The following is a 17,983-nucleotide window of genomic DNA, read 5'->3' on the forward strand; positions in this document are numbered from 1 at the left end:
TTTAGTGTTTGCAAAGTATATATCTACTTATTTACTTCGTTTCCTGTGTACTACATTGTGCGGATGTGTTTGCTTGATTGGCGAGTCATTTGATTCGTTGGCTGGTTGGTTATTTGATTGGTTGTTTGTTTTCTAGATTCCTCAGTTTACAAGTTGTATAAATAAATATATATATATATATATATATATATATATATATATATATATATATATATATATATATATATATATATATATATATATATATATATATATATATATATATATATATATATCCGTATAAACGCAGGTCGGAATTTGATACAAAAGGAACAATTTTGACCTCTCCATGCTAACTGAAGAATACTGGCCTATCGTTTATTTTCATCGTGATTGATTTAATAGTTTTTAAAAGTGACAGAAACCAAATCCAGAATGCCTGAATGTTGAATGTTAGGTCAAAATCGATTGATTGCTTGATTTATATCAAAGAGACCGGTATTGTGTACGATGCGTAAGATAAAAATATGTCATGATATTTAATTTTTGGGTGAAAATTCTGTAACATTTCTTTAGAATAAATACAACTCCTAATGAAATCTATTTATGATAAATACAGTACCTAATGGAATATATTTATAATACGTACAAAGCCTAATCAATTATATTACAACACGCATTGAAGTCTATTTGCTGTACCTAAACACCTAATGAAATCTGTTATAGTAAGCACAACGCCTAAGAAAATATATTTATAATAACTGCAAAACCTAATGAAATATATGACAACACCTAATGAAATATATTACAACACCTAATGAAATCTATTATAGTAAGCACAACGCCTAAGAAAATATATTTATAATAACTGCAAAACCTAATGAAATATATCACAACACCTAACGAAATATATTACAACACCTAATGAAATATATTACAACACCTAATGAAATATATTACAAAACCTAATGAAATATATTACAACACCTAATGAAATATATTACAAAACCTAATGAAATATATTACAACACCTTATGAAATATATTACAACACCTAATGAAATATATGACAACACCTAATGAAATATATTACAACACCTAATGAAATCTATTATAGTAAGCACAACGCCTAAGAAAATATATTTATAATAACTGCAAAACCTAATGAAATATATGACAACACCTAATGAAATATATTACAACACCTAATGAAATCTATTATAGTAAGTACAACGCCTAAGAAAATATATTTATAATAACTGCAAAACCTAATGAAATATATCACAACACCTAACGAAATATATTACAACACCTAATGAAATATATTACAACACCTAATGAAATATATTACAAAACCTAATGAAATATATTACAACACCTAATGAAATATATTACAAAACCTAATGAAATATATTACAACACCTAATGAAATATATTACAAAACCTAATGAAATATATTACAACACCTTATGAAATATATTACAACACCTAATGAAATATATTACAACACCTTATGAAATATATTTATAGTAAGTACAACAACTATTGAAATTTATTTATAATGAGTACAACACCTAATGAAGTATATTTATAAGTAAAACACAAAATGAAATCGTTAGTACACTCTCTGATGAAATATATTTATAACAGGTCCACCACAAAAAGAAATATATTTATAATTACAACATTTAGTGAACTAATCTAATAAACAATTTACTTTTTAAATAAAAAGAAAAGTAATATTAGTTATTATACCGTTTCAATGGGGAGAGAGAGTTATTCTCACCTAAATGGTCTCGAATAGTACAATACGAATAAATGATATAATCTCGTCTTTATAGAAATAGCACGACTATATAACAAATAAAATTGGTAGGAAAACATACAAAAGGAAGTGTTATAATAAACGAAACATCCCTTTTTGTTGTGTGAGAGTAAAGGAAGTTATAGCTTATGGATAGATGTTTTAACTGATGTCATCTCTGATTTTGTTTCACTCATGCACTTCTAACAAGTAAGCGAAAATACGATATTGATAAAGACATAAATAAACGGATGACTATAAGAAACGAAACGCACCGGCAGGCAGACAGACCCCCAAAAATGGATGGATGTATACAAAAAAAACGCACTGGCAGGCAGAGAGACACAAAAAGCTGATGGATGTCAAAAAAGAAACGCACTGGTAGGCAGACAGACAAATAAACGGATGGATGTCAAAAAGAAAGAAAAGCACTGTCAGGTAGACAGACAAATGAACGAATGGATGTAGAAAAAGAAACGCACTGTCAGGTAGACATACAAAGGAAAGGACCGTGAAATATACCCTCCTTCGGGGATGATACTCATATTTTCCCCAAACATAGATGATGTAAAAAGTGATGCGATAATTTTGCATGGGATAGATAGATAGATAGATAGATAGATAGATAGATAGATAGATAGATAGATAGATAGATAGGTAGGCAGATAGGTAGGTAGGTAGGTATGTAGGTAGATAGATAGATAGATAGATAGATAGATAGATAGATAGATAGATAGATAGATAGATAGATAGATAGAGAGAGAGAGATAGATAGATATCCACTGTGTTTTTATTTTTTTTTAAAAAAAACAACATATACTTGCAATATAAAGCACTTGGCTCATTTTGGAAAATCGACGTTACAAACACGTAGGTAATTTAACTAGACTATTGCTTGCCCCATTTAAGTAATACAAGTAGGAAAAAGACAAATCATACTGATAATATATATTTTGCAATCCATTATTATTAAATATTATCAGAACTCTGTGTACATGCATTTTGTAATCCAATAGTATTAAATATTATCGGAATTCTGTGTACATGCATTTTGTAATCCAATAGTATGAAATATTATCAGCATTCTGAGTATATCAGTTTTGTAGTCCATTAGCTTTAACTATTATCAGTATTTTGAGTATATAAATTGTGTAATCCAGTAATATTAAATATAATCAGTATTCTAAGTATATCAATTTTGTAATCCAATAGTATAAAATATTATCAGCATTCTAAGTATATCAATTTTGTAATCCAATAGTATAAAATATTATCAGCATTCTAAGTATATCAATTTTGTAATTCAGTAATATTAAATATTATCAGCATTCTAAGTATATCAATTTTATAATCCAATAGTATAAAATATTATCAGCATTCTGAGTATATCAGTTTTGTAATCCAATAGTATAAACTATTATCATCATTCTGAGTATATCAATTTTGTAATCCATTAGTATAAAATATTATCAGAGGCAGATCGTATTTGTCTAAAGTTCGGTCTGCATGAAGAAGAAAAAATTACACAAGGACATAACCATAGATAAATGGAATCAAGATACAAAATATGCAAAACACTAGCTCAACAGTCTATTTTTCACCAACATTTAAGACTTTAACAATAGGACAATAACACAGACATTATATGCTTTATTTTAAAACTTATTACAGTACATGTTACACACTAAACACACAATCCCTGAAATGTGTTCGGTTACGTAAAATAATATCAAATTAAAAGATAACATAGACGTAAAATAATATCAAATTAAAGGGTAACATAGACGTAAAATAATATCAAAGTAAAGGGTAACATAGACGTAAAATAATATCAAATTAAAGGATAACATAGACGTAAAATAATGTCAAATTAAAGGGTAACATAGACGTAAAATAATATCAAATTAAAGGGTAACATAGACGTAAAATAATGTCAAATTAAAGGGTAACATAGACGTAAAATAATATCAAATTAAAGGGTAACATAGACGTAAAATAATATCAAATTAAAGGGTAACATAGACGTAAAATAATATCAAATTAAAGGGTAACATAGACTTAAAATAATGTCAAATTAAAGGGTAACATAGACGTAAAATAATGTCAAATTAAAGGGTAACATAGACGTAAAATAATATCAAATTAAAGGGTAACATAGACGTAAAATAATATCAAATTAAAGGGTAACATAGACGTAAAATAATATCAAATGAGACTATAAACGTACAAATAGTAGTCACTAACTAGAATTTAGGATCGGTTACAGTAAACTAGTAGTCACTAACTAAAGTATAGACACGGCTACACTAAACTAGTAGTCACTATGTAAAATTTAGGCTAGGTTACACTAAACTAGTAGTCACTATGTAAAATTTAGGCTAGGTTACACTAAACTAGTAGTCACTATGTAAAATTTAGGCTAGGTTACACTAGACTAGTAGTCACTATGTAAAATTTAGGCTAGGTTACACTAGACTAGTAGTCACTATGTAAAATTTAGGCTAGGTTACACTAAACCAGTAGTCACTGTGTAAAATTTAGGTTAGGTTACACTAAAATAACATTTGTCTCTAAATGAAGTTTAAACTAGTAGTCACTAACTAAAATTTAGGCTCGGCTACACCAAACTTGCAGTCACTGTACAAAGTTTAGGCTCGGCTTGACTAAGAAAAGATATTAATATTTTGGCAAAGGCAAACAATTCTGACGGCAGATTTGTTCTAAAGGCAAACAATTCTGACGACAGATTTTTTCTGTGTTCAGCTTTAACAATTTGAGTCTTATCACTACGATGTCTGCGGTGTGTCAGTTTAAGGTGATGTCTAGCACTGGGGAATCGTGCCGAACACATGTAACGTCATGTCCCACCCATTCACATTATCCTGACATCAGGTCGACAAGTCCTAACACTAACCTCTTTTAATGCTTAACAGTAAGCGAGGCTGCTGCTAGTACCATTTTTATCTTTGGAATGGCTCGGCCTGTGTTTGAACTCGTGACATTCAACACCTGAAGCGGACGCTCTAGCCACATAGGCCACCAAAGTGGTTTGACTACAGACGATCATGATTAACCATAAAACACTGTTATAGCAATGACGTTACTATTAGCAAGAGGGTGACTCAACACACTTATATACATAGATATGAGATTAAAAAAAGGTACAAAGCTGCTTGCAGCAAATGATAATCGACCACTTAGAACAAACACGCCCCCTCCCACCCCCATACAAAAGCGCTAAAACGAGCGAAACCAAGACAAACACAAACTTAGTTATACAACAAACAACACATTATACAAAATAAGAAAACAAGCAAGGGTATGTCCTACTATTATCTAGATGTTGTAGCAACGACAATATGCACTTCCATCAACAGTCCGCCTACAGTGCATTTTCAGTCTTCTATGCATTCATGTTCCATTTACTGATCGAATTAAAATAAATTATGCAGTTGCTATGTTAAGCTGGTTCATTGTCATTGCTGCATAGGATTTGCCTAATTTACTTTTTTTTTTTTTTAAAGAAAACAAAAGCAAAACTTTTAAAACCGTACCTTGTAGTTTGTACCCTCGAAAAACCTAAAAGATTTAATAATAATAATAATAATAATAATAACAATAATAATAATAATAAAAATAATAATAATAATAATATTAATAATAATAATACGTGTTAAAAAAAAATCACAAACAATATTAATGCAACATTTGGCTCCAACTAGCAATTATTGATGTACGATGAAAGAAAATAAATGTTTCTTCGATGAGACAATAAAAGTATGAATGAAAAAAAGAGGAAGAAACACAGGATGAAATACAGTAGCACTCTAATTTTACTGATCTTGTTAGATTTATGATTTTCATTTAGGTCCTTTCGTTTTTAACAACTGTTAGCTCGTAGCAGTGGCGATGGTATAAGGGAGATAATTGCTGTCGAAACTGATACCTATTACAAACATAATGAGGTCAAAAACATTTTCCAGCGTAAACAGTATTCGCTCTCTTTTTGTTCCCGATTAATTAATTAATTTTTAATTAATTAATTTTATTTATTTTTATTTATTAGGTAGTTAGTGTACACTGTATGCTAACATGGATTTCCTTGATTTTACCCATACTCACTTCCGTTTTGTATTGCCAGCCATTTGCAAATTTTAATATATGCAAAGATAACTATCTTTTCTGACTTTAAGAATGTGAAGAAACTTTAACAAGAAATTTTGCACTTTAAATTAGAGGTGATGTTAAAGTAAGACCATACTTTGAAAACGGAGCATTTGATCATTCGAGAAAACATCGAAGATTTTCTGCTGTAGATCTACTTGAGGTTCATGCAGAAGTCGTGCTTAAGGGCTTCAAGTACAGGTGGGTGGGGGATGGTATTCGAATTGTGAAGAAATTGCTAAATAATATGTTAATAGTATCGTTCTGTTTCTTTCATTTAAGTATCATGCAACAGTTACCAGTGAAAGTTTGAAAGAATAACTTTTAATGTAAATGTACTCGGTATAGCCTGTAAGAAATGCAGCTGATACTTATTAGTAATATATTTAGTGGCAAGGAGAAGTCGGTTTGATATAAAGGTTGGAAAAATTAAATATGAGCTGTTTTCCGCATATACTGTTTTCAAATAAAAGGGGAAAAGTGACGGTCCTATAGTACCTACAAATAACGTATCTAGGCCTGTCAACTGGAATGCTGTATTATTGCGGTACTTAATGTTGTTATCAGTGCATATTAAAAGCGTTTTGCTGCATCATTATAAAATGTAAAATTTCTTTGACTTTAACTCTAGTTCAGTACTATTTCTGTCAAAGTGCATAAACGGAAATAAAATTGCATATGGCAACTGACCTGAGTTGTATAGTGTTAAGATATATCACATGTTATTTATGTTTTGGTGCTACGTCTTACTGCCCAAATAACAGTGTTGTGTAGCATGTTCCAATGTTGACATCGGAACAAGATACCAAATTTGAAAGAATATGCTTGGCAGCACATATTGAAGCTTTTGTACAAATTATTGTCATGATGATTTAGGCTGACTTTACCTAGTCTGATATGGACTGCTCTGGTGACCTTGTGCTTAGAGCATCCGCGTGACGCAGGAGGTCATGGGTTCGATCCATGGTCGAGTCATACCAAAGACTTACAAAAATGGTACTAACAGCTGCCACACTTGGTGCTCAGCATTAAGAGGTTAGTGTTAGAACAGGTCGGTCTGGTGTCAGGATAATGTGACTAGGTGGGACATCTTGCTAAATGTCTGCGACATGATTCCCCAATGCTAGGCATCACTATAAACTGTCACACTGCAGACATCGTATGAATATGACTGCAAGATTGTTAAAGCTATGTTAAAAATACAAAATCACACACACACATGCCTACTTTGATGTGTGTGATTCAGATTTTTAATGTAGCTTGAAAGGAGACGAGAAATAAAACCTCCTCCCCCATTTATATGTATAGCCTATCTTGTGTTGAAAAATGGTGTTAAACCCAACAACAGCAAGAAGGAGATAAGCGTATTATGATATAACAATGTACTGTTAAGATGGTTTGTCAATAAGGACAAAGAAATCATTTATGTAACAATAGATAAATTTAAGTGCATTTTATTTCGGGTTTGCTGCTTCCTTTCATGGGACCTCTGAATTTTGCCACTCCAAACTCCAATGGTTGTATATACAAGTTTGAACATAACAATGTCGCCAATAAAAAAATTGCCAGATGGTATATTTTGCCGCCAATAAGGAAAATAAAATTGCAGTTTGTGACATTGGCAAAGCCCTATGTGATCCTAGAATAAACATTTTACACTTTATTTTTCGTACTTTTAAGAAGAAAATCTTTTTTTATGTGTGCGAAAAAATACATAAAATTTTTATGAGCCACTCCATGATTGTCTTGTATTATTCACATGTGATCTCTTCCCCAAAATGATAATAAACTTGTTACTTTTTTTTGTACTTTTCAGCAAGAATTTTTTTTCATGTGCGAGAAAAATCCAAGTATATAAAATTTCGGGAGCCATGCTGCAACCGGGTTATATCCGAATTCGAGTTATTATGGAGCGTTGTCACACTGTATATTGATTTGACGAAGACCAGTATGACAACTACCATTACACTGCATTATGCTGCTACATGTGGTGTACCTAAGACCCTATGCAAAATGTATTGCTCATTTAATCTTGTTTGGATTTTATGTAACACAACAATTACAGTGCAGTTGCTCAATTCTGTCTTTGCTGTAATCTGTTGCACAAATAATGCAATATAGATTTTGCCTATTTTAGGTCTTACAAATACATTTTCCAGATAACATTGTGCCTTCACTTTCCATTGACAGTTTTGGAAGTAAATGATGACACACTTCCCACTCATTGCCTACTGTACATGATATTTGGCTATACCGCACCCTCTTACCCTATGAAGCCTATGCATATTACCAATAACCCTTGTGCATGCTTGATTCTGTTCACCACCAGGGAATATATGGCTCTCCATTGGGGCCTTGAAAGTATCACCATTTTAAAGACTTGAACCAACCTTTTCAAATTGCAGAGAAAAAATTTCTCTGCAATATGCCATCCAACTGAGATTAAATTCCTCTTGTCCCATCTTCATATCTGTATTTCATCCCAACTATAACACACTTTTTGAAATGAAGCTAAACACCATTCCAACTTTTGGCATAAAAATATAACCATACCTGGACCATACAGATATTGATCTTTTAAAAAACTAGAAAGGATTTTGTTCCTGAACTATCACTGTGGCTTTCTAAAACAGATCCCAAGACCTGTGAATGCTGCATAAAGAAGAAATATTGCAGACCAGTACTTCCTCATCTAATACTTTCTATTTAAAAAAAGATTTCCTAAAAAATTAAACTGATGGTTGAAAAGGCTACACAGCTTTTATTAGAGGCAACCATTTGACTAGATGGTGCTTTGATCTAGAGGCAACAATTTGACTAGATGGTGCTTTGATCTAGAGGCAGCCATTTGACTAGATGGTGCTTTGATATAGGGGCAACCATTGGCTAGATGGTGCTTTGATCGTTTCAGCTGGGATCAGGGCAGCCAGTCTTGGCTTGAACTATATATAAAAATAAAAATTAAAAAATGTATTTGAACTATATTAAAATAAAAAATATTTAATAAATTCAGTCCTCATGGATTCTCTCCCAGTATTTATTTCACATCAGAATATGGAATTGTAAAACCACCTTTGAGAAACATCCTTATCAAACACACTGAACAAAGTACCTCTCACATCAGAACTTTCTTTTGGCTACCCAGTCATGTCAGTAATAAAAGCAGATGGTGCTACTAACATGGCCAGAACTTTCCAACCTTTTGATTTTAAAATACAACATACTGACATAAAACATTGTATTACTTATATTGTATTCAACAAGTGGTAGGCATTAATGCTATTCATACCATTTCCATGTAGTCCAGTGTCATTAGTCAAATTTTTTCCTTTATATGGAACAGTCTGTAAGGTTGAAGTGGTTGTTTGCATGTATCAGAATTGGACATGCTCAGATAACTCAGGCTTTCATCTTTTGCCTAATTCTTTGAACCCTTTAATGTCAAACACCTTTTGATTGATTGTCTTGACCTCCAACCTACATGTGATTGATAATATCATGTCAGTAACATGAAAGAGTTTTTTGACAGTGTAACTCTTATTTTAGATTTCTTGTTGGTAGCTAACATGTATAATAAAATATAGTTTGTTTGCTTATTGGATTGTGAGTGATTTTAATCAGTGGATCATGTTATCCTGATTTGAAACACTACTTTTAGTTTTGCATTTGTACTTTTTAGAATATTTCAGCTGTTTACATTGCACATTGATCAGGATTTTTTTACATATTTTTGATCTATTTTTTTTATTTACTTTAAATTCATATACTTCTAATTATTATTATCATTGATTTGCTACTTTATGACCTGATCGTGCTGATGTACTGTAAAATCCAAAGTCATCATAATTTACTTCTGGCTTAGAGGGTATGAGCAAGGGCTGTGTAATGTCAGGCTTCTGCTGAAGAATATGATCCAGGAAATAAAAGCTACTATCAAGTGATGCAAGCAATGTTTGGTAAACTGTAATTTCGATGGATGCTTTGTGAAAGTTATTTGATCACTTGTATTTAGTACTTATTTAATATTTATGGTTGGTGTTCATTTGTATTATGCAGCAGTATCAAAAGCAGGTAATACACTGCTTTACTTGTAAGATTACTTTTTTATGTTTTGGGTTTAATGCCATTTTGCAGCACATGATAAACTATACATGGCAACCAGTAAAACAACTAGTGGTGGAAGAACTAGGGAAAACACTGTGAAGAACCACTGATCCACATAAAGCTGCTTGCAAACTTTCTCACGTACCCACATTGGCTGAGCCCAAGACTGGAAACCACTCTGACAGGTGCAATGGCAGTGGTCATTAAAAGCAAGTGCTTTAGTCCACTTGGTCACCTGAGTCCCCTTTTAATGTTGTAAGAGTCTACTTATTGCATTGCAGAAGGTCCATTTGCATTTAAAAGCAGCTGCACAGTTTTTGACAAGTAGCTTATGGTCAGAAGTTCTGACCCTTAAAGTGCTTGTTGTTTTGGAGTTTAATGCCATTTCTCAGTGCAAGATAAGGTTATACATGGCAGCCAGTATAATTAGAGGAGGAAGATCCCAGGATAACCCCAGTAAGAACCACCAGCCGATGGGAAGCTACTGGCAGCTTTTTCAGATATCCTCATTGGCCAAGCCTGAGACTCGAACCCATGTGAACAGAGGTGAGATGGCATTGGTCAGCAGAAGTGAGAGTTTTATACCACTCTGCCACCCAGGGCCCCCTTAAAGTGCTTGTCATGGCATAAGTTGCACCATTTGTTGAGATCCCATAGGGCTTTCTTCAGCATACACTGTATACTGTTTTTTTTGTGGGTAGGTAACTATTTGCACATGGATACTTTAGCTTGATATGAATGTCGGTCAAAATAAATTTGATTGGCCCCAGAACAGGTTCTCTGTGGTAGTTTTACAACACATTTATTACAACTGTTGGCTAAAGCACTTGCTACCCTTAAGACCCCCAAAACCATGCATTTTCAGATGATGGTTTAATTTGACAAATACTGGATAATAATGAGTTTGACAGTTTTGAAGTAGATGAGATAATTGGAGCTGGGAATGTGTTACTGGAAATAAAAATGAGCAATTTTGAGCCCAAAAATGATTTTGAATAGGAGTTAAATGTACATGCTGACTTTATGAAAACAGATAAAGTCCCAGTTCAATGGTATTTCAAAAACTAAATATAGAACTGGAGAACACCAAGCCTTTAAACTTTAAGGGCATTCTTTGAAGAGGATTTTTTGCATTTGATTATAGATCAAGCAAATCTTGGTGCAGACAAGAGAGTAAACAGGACAGATTTGATTGACAATAGCTGCATGAGAATATGAAGCATGTCACATGTGATCAATTGAAACTTATTTGTGTTGTGTTAGCCATGGGCTTGGTTTATAAATCTGATATTGATTTTTATTGGCCAGCAGAATATGTGATAGCAATCCCATATTTCAGCACACAAAAAAGGGGTGATTTGGGATACATTTCTTAATATTCCAAGCAAGTATCACATGAAGAGGTGGTGAACTTGACTGGTGACAGTGTCAGCTTACAAGTGGACACGAGATGACTGATATGTACTAGAATAAATGACAAGAAAAACTGCAAAGTTTTGTGAACAATTAATACCAACTTTAAGGGGTGTAAACTTGTCTGATGTTTTCCTGTACTGGCTGTCTATATTTTAAACCTTTGATTTTCACAACTTGGATATAGAGTGTTAACAGACATGCATGTCTGTGGTTAAGCCACTAAAAATATTGTTTTAAGATGTATTTGAACTTTTAATTAAAAAGAAACAAAAACACAAACGAAATACAAAGTGATTTGTAATTTTACCCATATATGCACAGGTAAATGCAAATATAAAATTGCATACACTGTATTTGACTTGATGTACATTGATCAAGTTTAGATTTTAGTTATTATTTTTCATGTAGACTTTTGTAATCAGTTATCAGGATTTAGGCAAATTAAAATCAGAGTGCAATTTCCATTTCTTTCTTCAAACAATTCAGCACTGTTGTGTTGTGTTCTACAAAAATATTTAATACTTTAAGGGTTAAACCAAAATATTGAAATGCTGAAGACCAGTTTTAAAAATATGCTGGAAAAATGTAGTATTTTTCAAATGTTGTTGCTTTTTTTACATCACCATGGAAACTAGTAATACAGGAATAACTTTTCAAGAAACCGCTCTGGTGGCCTAGTGGTTAGAGCGTCCGCCTCAGATGCGGGAGGTCGTGGTGTGTTCGGGTGTTTCTGATATTAAGACATTTATATTTTTGTTAACAAGAATTTTGACTAATGATGCACATGAAAACTTTTCAAGAAATCATTGTTTTGCTACAGTTATTACAAAATGTGAGAGATTTTGCCACCTGTAAAGGGTTTCCAAAGGCTTGTAAGATAAATAGAAAAGACTTGAGCAAATGCAGCATACAGACACTGATATCCTGTTAAAGCCTCTTGATAGGATTTTGTTGGTGACTACATTTGAGTCATTTGACAAATTTATTACAGATGTTAAATTGGGTTTTATATGATGTATTTGTATGAATAAACATGGACTTCATGGAGCCTTTTGTAATTTAAAACATCAGTAGAAAGAGCAGAAAACAATCATTAATTGTGTTAGTGCTGGTTTTGTCTCATTATTACTAATTGAAAATGGCTGAATTGGTTGACATCCATAGGACAGTTTGTTCTCCAGATAGGTAAATTAATGACTGGCATACACTCATTTGCTAGTGAACTAACTGAAAATAATCTAATACCCATGCTTTTGCCAGAAGATTAGCAATGTTTACCAGTTGTTGGTATTACAATAAAACATGTATTGAAAGACAACTGCTGTAAGAGACCATCTTTTTTGAGAGACCATATTCCCAATGCATGAATTTATTGGTCGTTCTGTGATGTGTCTTGTGAGATGTAAATTTTTGGCATAAGGGGTTGTCTTTAAAGACAGGTTCTACTGTAAGATAATTTTCTTGATCTTTCTTATTAATTTCAGGTATTATCTGGATGAAAATGAGAAAGGAATTTACCTTCCACATTCCAATTTTACTGATGCTTGACAAATGCAAGAACGATAGAAGAAATATTAGCCCATATTCTTGTGTGCCCAGCACTTGGGATGGAGACTGGGGATGATAAACAGAGTCAAGATGGAACATCAGCAGTTGGATTTACCAAAATGCGTGAACAAATTTTAAAGTCAAATTTAATTTATATCTTTGGTAATGTATCCTTTGTCAAAATAATTTTAGCAGAAATTTGTTGATGATGCTGGGTTATTTCTCATATTGAAGTTAGTGCCATAAATCCTTCTTATTCATTTGTTGGTTTTGGACTGAAGATACTAGTTTGTAATGAAGCTGGTATTGAAATTTATTCTAGCATAATTGCACTAGTTACAGATATTTTTATTTTATTTATGAATATCATGTGATAATTATCATACTGCCTTCTATTGTTATAACAATGACTATGTTCCACAGCCATAGACTGTTATTACAGCAAGAATAGGGTTGGTATGGAACCATGGTATAACAGGAATGATTGAATTTTATCACATAATAATGCTCTATAAAGGAAATGAATATGTAATTCTTTGCTTCATCTTGACAGACCAATTCAAGTGAAATAGTTTAATTTTGATTATGGGGTCCATAGTGGTGCTACTTTTTACCTGGAATCACATTATAATGAAGGACATCATAATGAGGGAGAGCTGTGATAATATAACAATACTGTAAAATTGTTCCATATTGTCATACCCACTTTATAATATTTATGCTTTGTAGATGAAAATTTCATATAGACACTTGTAAAACATATCTGGGTTGCGAATGAGTGCAATAGATAATTACATAAACTGATGCCAATGCCTCGGCATGAATTTATCTGTTGTATGTATTACTTAAATATTTGTTACTTTTTGCTTCATAGAATAAGAATACTTAAATGTTCTTGGCATAAAGGTTTGTCTTTTAAGTTCAGTCTATATCTGTGTGAATGTGGTCAGTTCTCCGCATCTGTATATGTGAGAAAGTATATGTTAATGCACAAATGTGATAAATGTTCTTTTGTTTTTACTCATTGATCATGTATGTAAAAGTTTGACTTGGAATTTTCACTGTTTTCATGTACTGTATATACTCACTTATAGGACCAGTCCACTGCAAACTGCACAGATGCAGATCAGCTATTACATAATGCACTGACAGATCTTGGTCTGTACAGTTTGTTAAGAGTAATCAGTAGAACCAACAACATATACCCTGATATGCATGTGCATTATGATATGGCAGAACAGGATCTTTATTGTTTGCAGTTTGAATTGGCTTATAAGCGAGTAAATATGGTATAGTGACAACTTGTGCCTGTTTCTTAACCTGTATGTCTACATTATATCTGTTATGTCCATGTATACTCACTTTATTTGGTACAGTAAAAATAAGCAAATCTTTGCTTACTTTTTCTTACCACTCATTTCCATTATCATATATGTTCATTTCATATGTTCTTGTTAACATGTATAGTTGTTTTTTTTTTTATGTTTATCATTGTGTTGTCGTCATGTTTGGTACAGAAAATATAAGCAATATTTTGCATACATTTTCTTGCCATAGATTTTGAACCTGCATGGGTTCATGTCTTTGTTGTGTCCTTAAATGTGTGTTCATTGTCCTCATGAAACATTTTTTCATTGCTTTGTAAAGGAGAAGTTGGCAAAAATTTTGCTCACTTTTTCTAACAACAGACTTAGCTGTTTTCATCCATTACCTTTGGTATATTTTGTTCCTTGTATGTGTTTGTGTGAGCATGTTGAGGGTTGTTTAAAGATAGTAAAGATATATAATGCTATCTTTTATGCTTGTAATCAAAGTTAGTATCATTGCATTGCCAGGTACTCAACTATGTGGAGCATTTACATGGAAAATTCAACTTTAATGAGATCCGGGCCATTTTCTCACGAAGATATCTTCATCAAAATGTTGCCATCGAAATATTTTTGTCAAACAGAAGTAAGTGCACTGAAGTTTTTGTTATAATGTTATGATTGCAACAGCTGTATGTATTGGGTAAATAGCAGTCTTCGACAATATCTGGCTGTGAGTAAATTGTTTTGTTTGTTAGGGTGATCATCAACGTTAAAGTGATAGTTTCCATTGTATACTGTTGATTAGTCATGTTCAAATTAAATAAAGACTCTTGGCTCAGAACTTGTTTGCAGATCATGTCATATGTTGAGCTCTCTGTATAGTGGGAGTTTTGTTTTTCAAACATTTTATTTTCGATCCTGGATCCAATGTTCCAAATTCATTGAGTGTATTTTTCTATATATTTGTTTGGGAGAAATGTGTGGTCCTAAATATACATTAGCAAAATCCTACATAGAGCTCTTTTGTGGTGTGTTTCATTTGATGACTTTAACAAAAACTACTCAAGGTCACTATGGCACATAAAAAATAAAGCTGAATCCAATTATGTTGTGATGTTCTTCTGTCTGTATGTGAGTCCATTTGTTTTTATCTTTTGTTTCCACACAATAACTTGAGTTGTTTAACATCTGCAGTTAGCAAACTTTGTGAGTAGCTTGCACATGGCAGACCTGCCAACTCTTACGATTTTGCCGTAAGTCTTATGATTACCCATAAAATACAGACTTACCGCATACTAGCAAAAACTACGGAAAAATTATCATTGCTGAAAAGTCCAGATAATTGGTTCTTCCATGTTTTATTTAAATATGGGTTTCATCTTGGAATTAGTCAAATTGGTTAGGGAACCAGACTAACTTTATAAAAGCACCCCAAACGCTTTAAACTGAACTTATTTGTTCATGTCAAGCATCTGCAGGATCAAACTGTTGATTATAGAATTTTTAAAAATGGCGTCAAGAAAGTGATGCATTTTATGGGGAAAATAAGCCTCTAGAAAAGTGGTAATGATCAACACCGCAGAATAAAAATAAATATTCAGATTCTTGTGAAAAAAACCATGAAAAGGACACAATTACGTTTATTGGACATCACGTGCCAATTTGAGTGTCTTGTGGCGAGAGATATGATTGCTGTAGTCATGCGAAACGGAAAAAGAATTACATCAAGTTGAGAGATGTCAACAAGCTATGAGTTGCATTGGGTTTGGAACTAAAGTTTTGTGTAACTGTACTAGTGGTAAATAAAGTCCATGTGTACTTTACAAACTTTTCAGTTGAACATAATGTTTATTGTTGCTACATCAAACTTTTAATTATGTTTTCCAGCTTTACAATAGCAGTTATTGATATTTTTGTTACACCTTACTGAAAACTAGTCAATCTTACTGGAAAAAAATCAATTGTCTTACCTAGACGGACTCGTCAGGGTTGGCAGATCTGACTTGGTACGAGGAAGAACCCTTTCAAATTTGATGTCAAAAGCTCAGTGATAATGGTCACTGTGACTGAAAAGAGATAAATGATTTTTGCACAATAACTTGTGCTCTCCACCATCTATGGTTGACAGACTTTGTGGATGACTTCACATGATGTAATGAAGAAGTCTATTGATTTTAGGGTCAAAATATCAAAGGTAAAGGTTACTGAGTAAGAAGAGCAAGTGTTTCTTCACAATAACTCGAGTGTTCAGCCATGCAATTACCAGACTTTGTTGATGTCATGCACATGGGGTAAGGGAAAAGGATGTAAATTTGGTGTCATAAGGTAATAGGCCAGGGTTGGTGACTGAAAGAATAGCTGTGGTTTCCATCACATACCTGAACTAGACTTTATGTGGCTTGCACCTATGGTTAGGAAGATTCCTATTGATTTTAGGGTGAGTATGTCAAAGGTCATAGTCATTGTAACTGAAGGTAAACATGGTTTCCACACAGTAACATTGGTTGTACATGATATATCTGGACCAAAGTTTTTGGATGCTGTTCACATGGGTTAAGGTAAAAGCCTATTGATTTTGAGGTCAAAAAGTTGTAGGGCAAGGTCGCTTAAAGAAGACATGTTTTCCTCCACATATATTTAATTTATCCTACAACTCTATTTATAGAGAAGATTGTTAAACAAGGGGTGGCATATAATGTGCTATTCATGGTACTGTTGAAAAATGAATGAATTTTCATCAGTATGACCAGTTTATTTAAACAAAATAGTGCATCATAGTTTGAGACAAAATTTTTTTAATGATATATAAATCATTCAAATGACACTGTAAATTAAGTTCTCTGTTTCACAGTAGGATTTTCTTTTCTTTTATAATTCCAGCTAGAGGTATGTAATTATTATAGCACTAGCACTTGTCATTCCATTGGTCTCATTAATTAAATTAATTAATTAATTAAATGAAACACTTAACAATGAAAAATTCTGCCAGGAAGGAAAATAGATGTTAGCAAACAATTATTGGGGATTATTTCCCAGGCTTTAGTATAAAGCATTGAAATAGCATGATACCTTTTTGTTTGTCTATTATTATATTAACAGTTCTCCTCAACAGTTGGTTGGAAATTTTGAAACTTGGTTGATGTCTGTTCCATTCTGTAACTGTATGCAAAATGCAAGCTTTTACTCCTACCCTGAATGTCTCTGGTAGGGGGTCGAAGGTCAACCATATTAAAATGTAAAAGAAACCGAGAATATATTTAGCTGAATTTTTTAAGGACTCTTGGGTCTGGGAATCGGGAGTGGCAGAGGAGTACTGTATAAAAAAGCCAAGGTACTTACAGACCTGCTAATCTTTGCAATTTTGCTGTAAGTCATAGAAAAATGACCCTGATATACAGTCCTTAAGTCCTTATTAGTCATAGAAAAATGACCCTGATATACAGTCCTTAAGTCCTGATATACAGACTTAAGGAATAAAAGAAAAAACTGGAAAAATTATTGTTATCGAAAAATCTGGATTTGGATCGGGGTTTTTATATTAGAATTAGAGGAGTTAGTTAGGAAACCAGACTAACTTTACATCAGTACCACAGATGCTTTAAACTGCACATATTTTTTCATTCAGAGCATCTGCATAATCAAAATGTTTATCATAGAAT

The 17,983-nt window shown here is 32.6% G+C and overlaps 1 protein-coding gene and 1 long non-coding RNA gene across 5 annotated transcripts in view; both read left to right on the top strand.

Annotated features, from left to right (window-relative positions):
• LOC149798288 (neurobeachin-like) overlaps positions 1-17,983 on the top strand; it is a 561,888-nt gene that overhangs the window by 463,824 nt on the left and 80,081 nt on the right. For all 4 annotated transcript variants that reach the window (XM_089963438.1, XM_089963435.1, XM_089963437.1 and 1 more), the window contains one exon: positions 14,850-14,967. In XM_089963438.1, the coding sequence (XP_089819564.1) occupies positions 14,850-14,967 (118 nt within the window). The remainder of the gene's footprint in view (positions 1-14,849; positions 14,968-17,983) is intronic.
• LOC149798293 (uncharacterized) lies at positions 5,929-14,628 on the top strand. Its single transcript, XR_016421994.1, has 2 exons — positions 5,929-6,147; positions 12,951-14,628. It is a non-coding gene; the product is annotated as an uncharacterized LOC149798293 (long non-coding RNA).

The sequence above is a fragment of the Sinohyriopsis cumingii genome, chromosome 6, assembly GCF_028554795.1.
Source record: "Sinohyriopsis cumingii isolate HCF-2022 chromosome 6, ASM2855479v2, whole genome shotgun sequence".
In the NCBI taxonomy this organism is placed as follows: Eukaryota; Metazoa; Mollusca; class Bivalvia; order Unionida; family Unionidae; genus Sinohyriopsis; species Sinohyriopsis cumingii.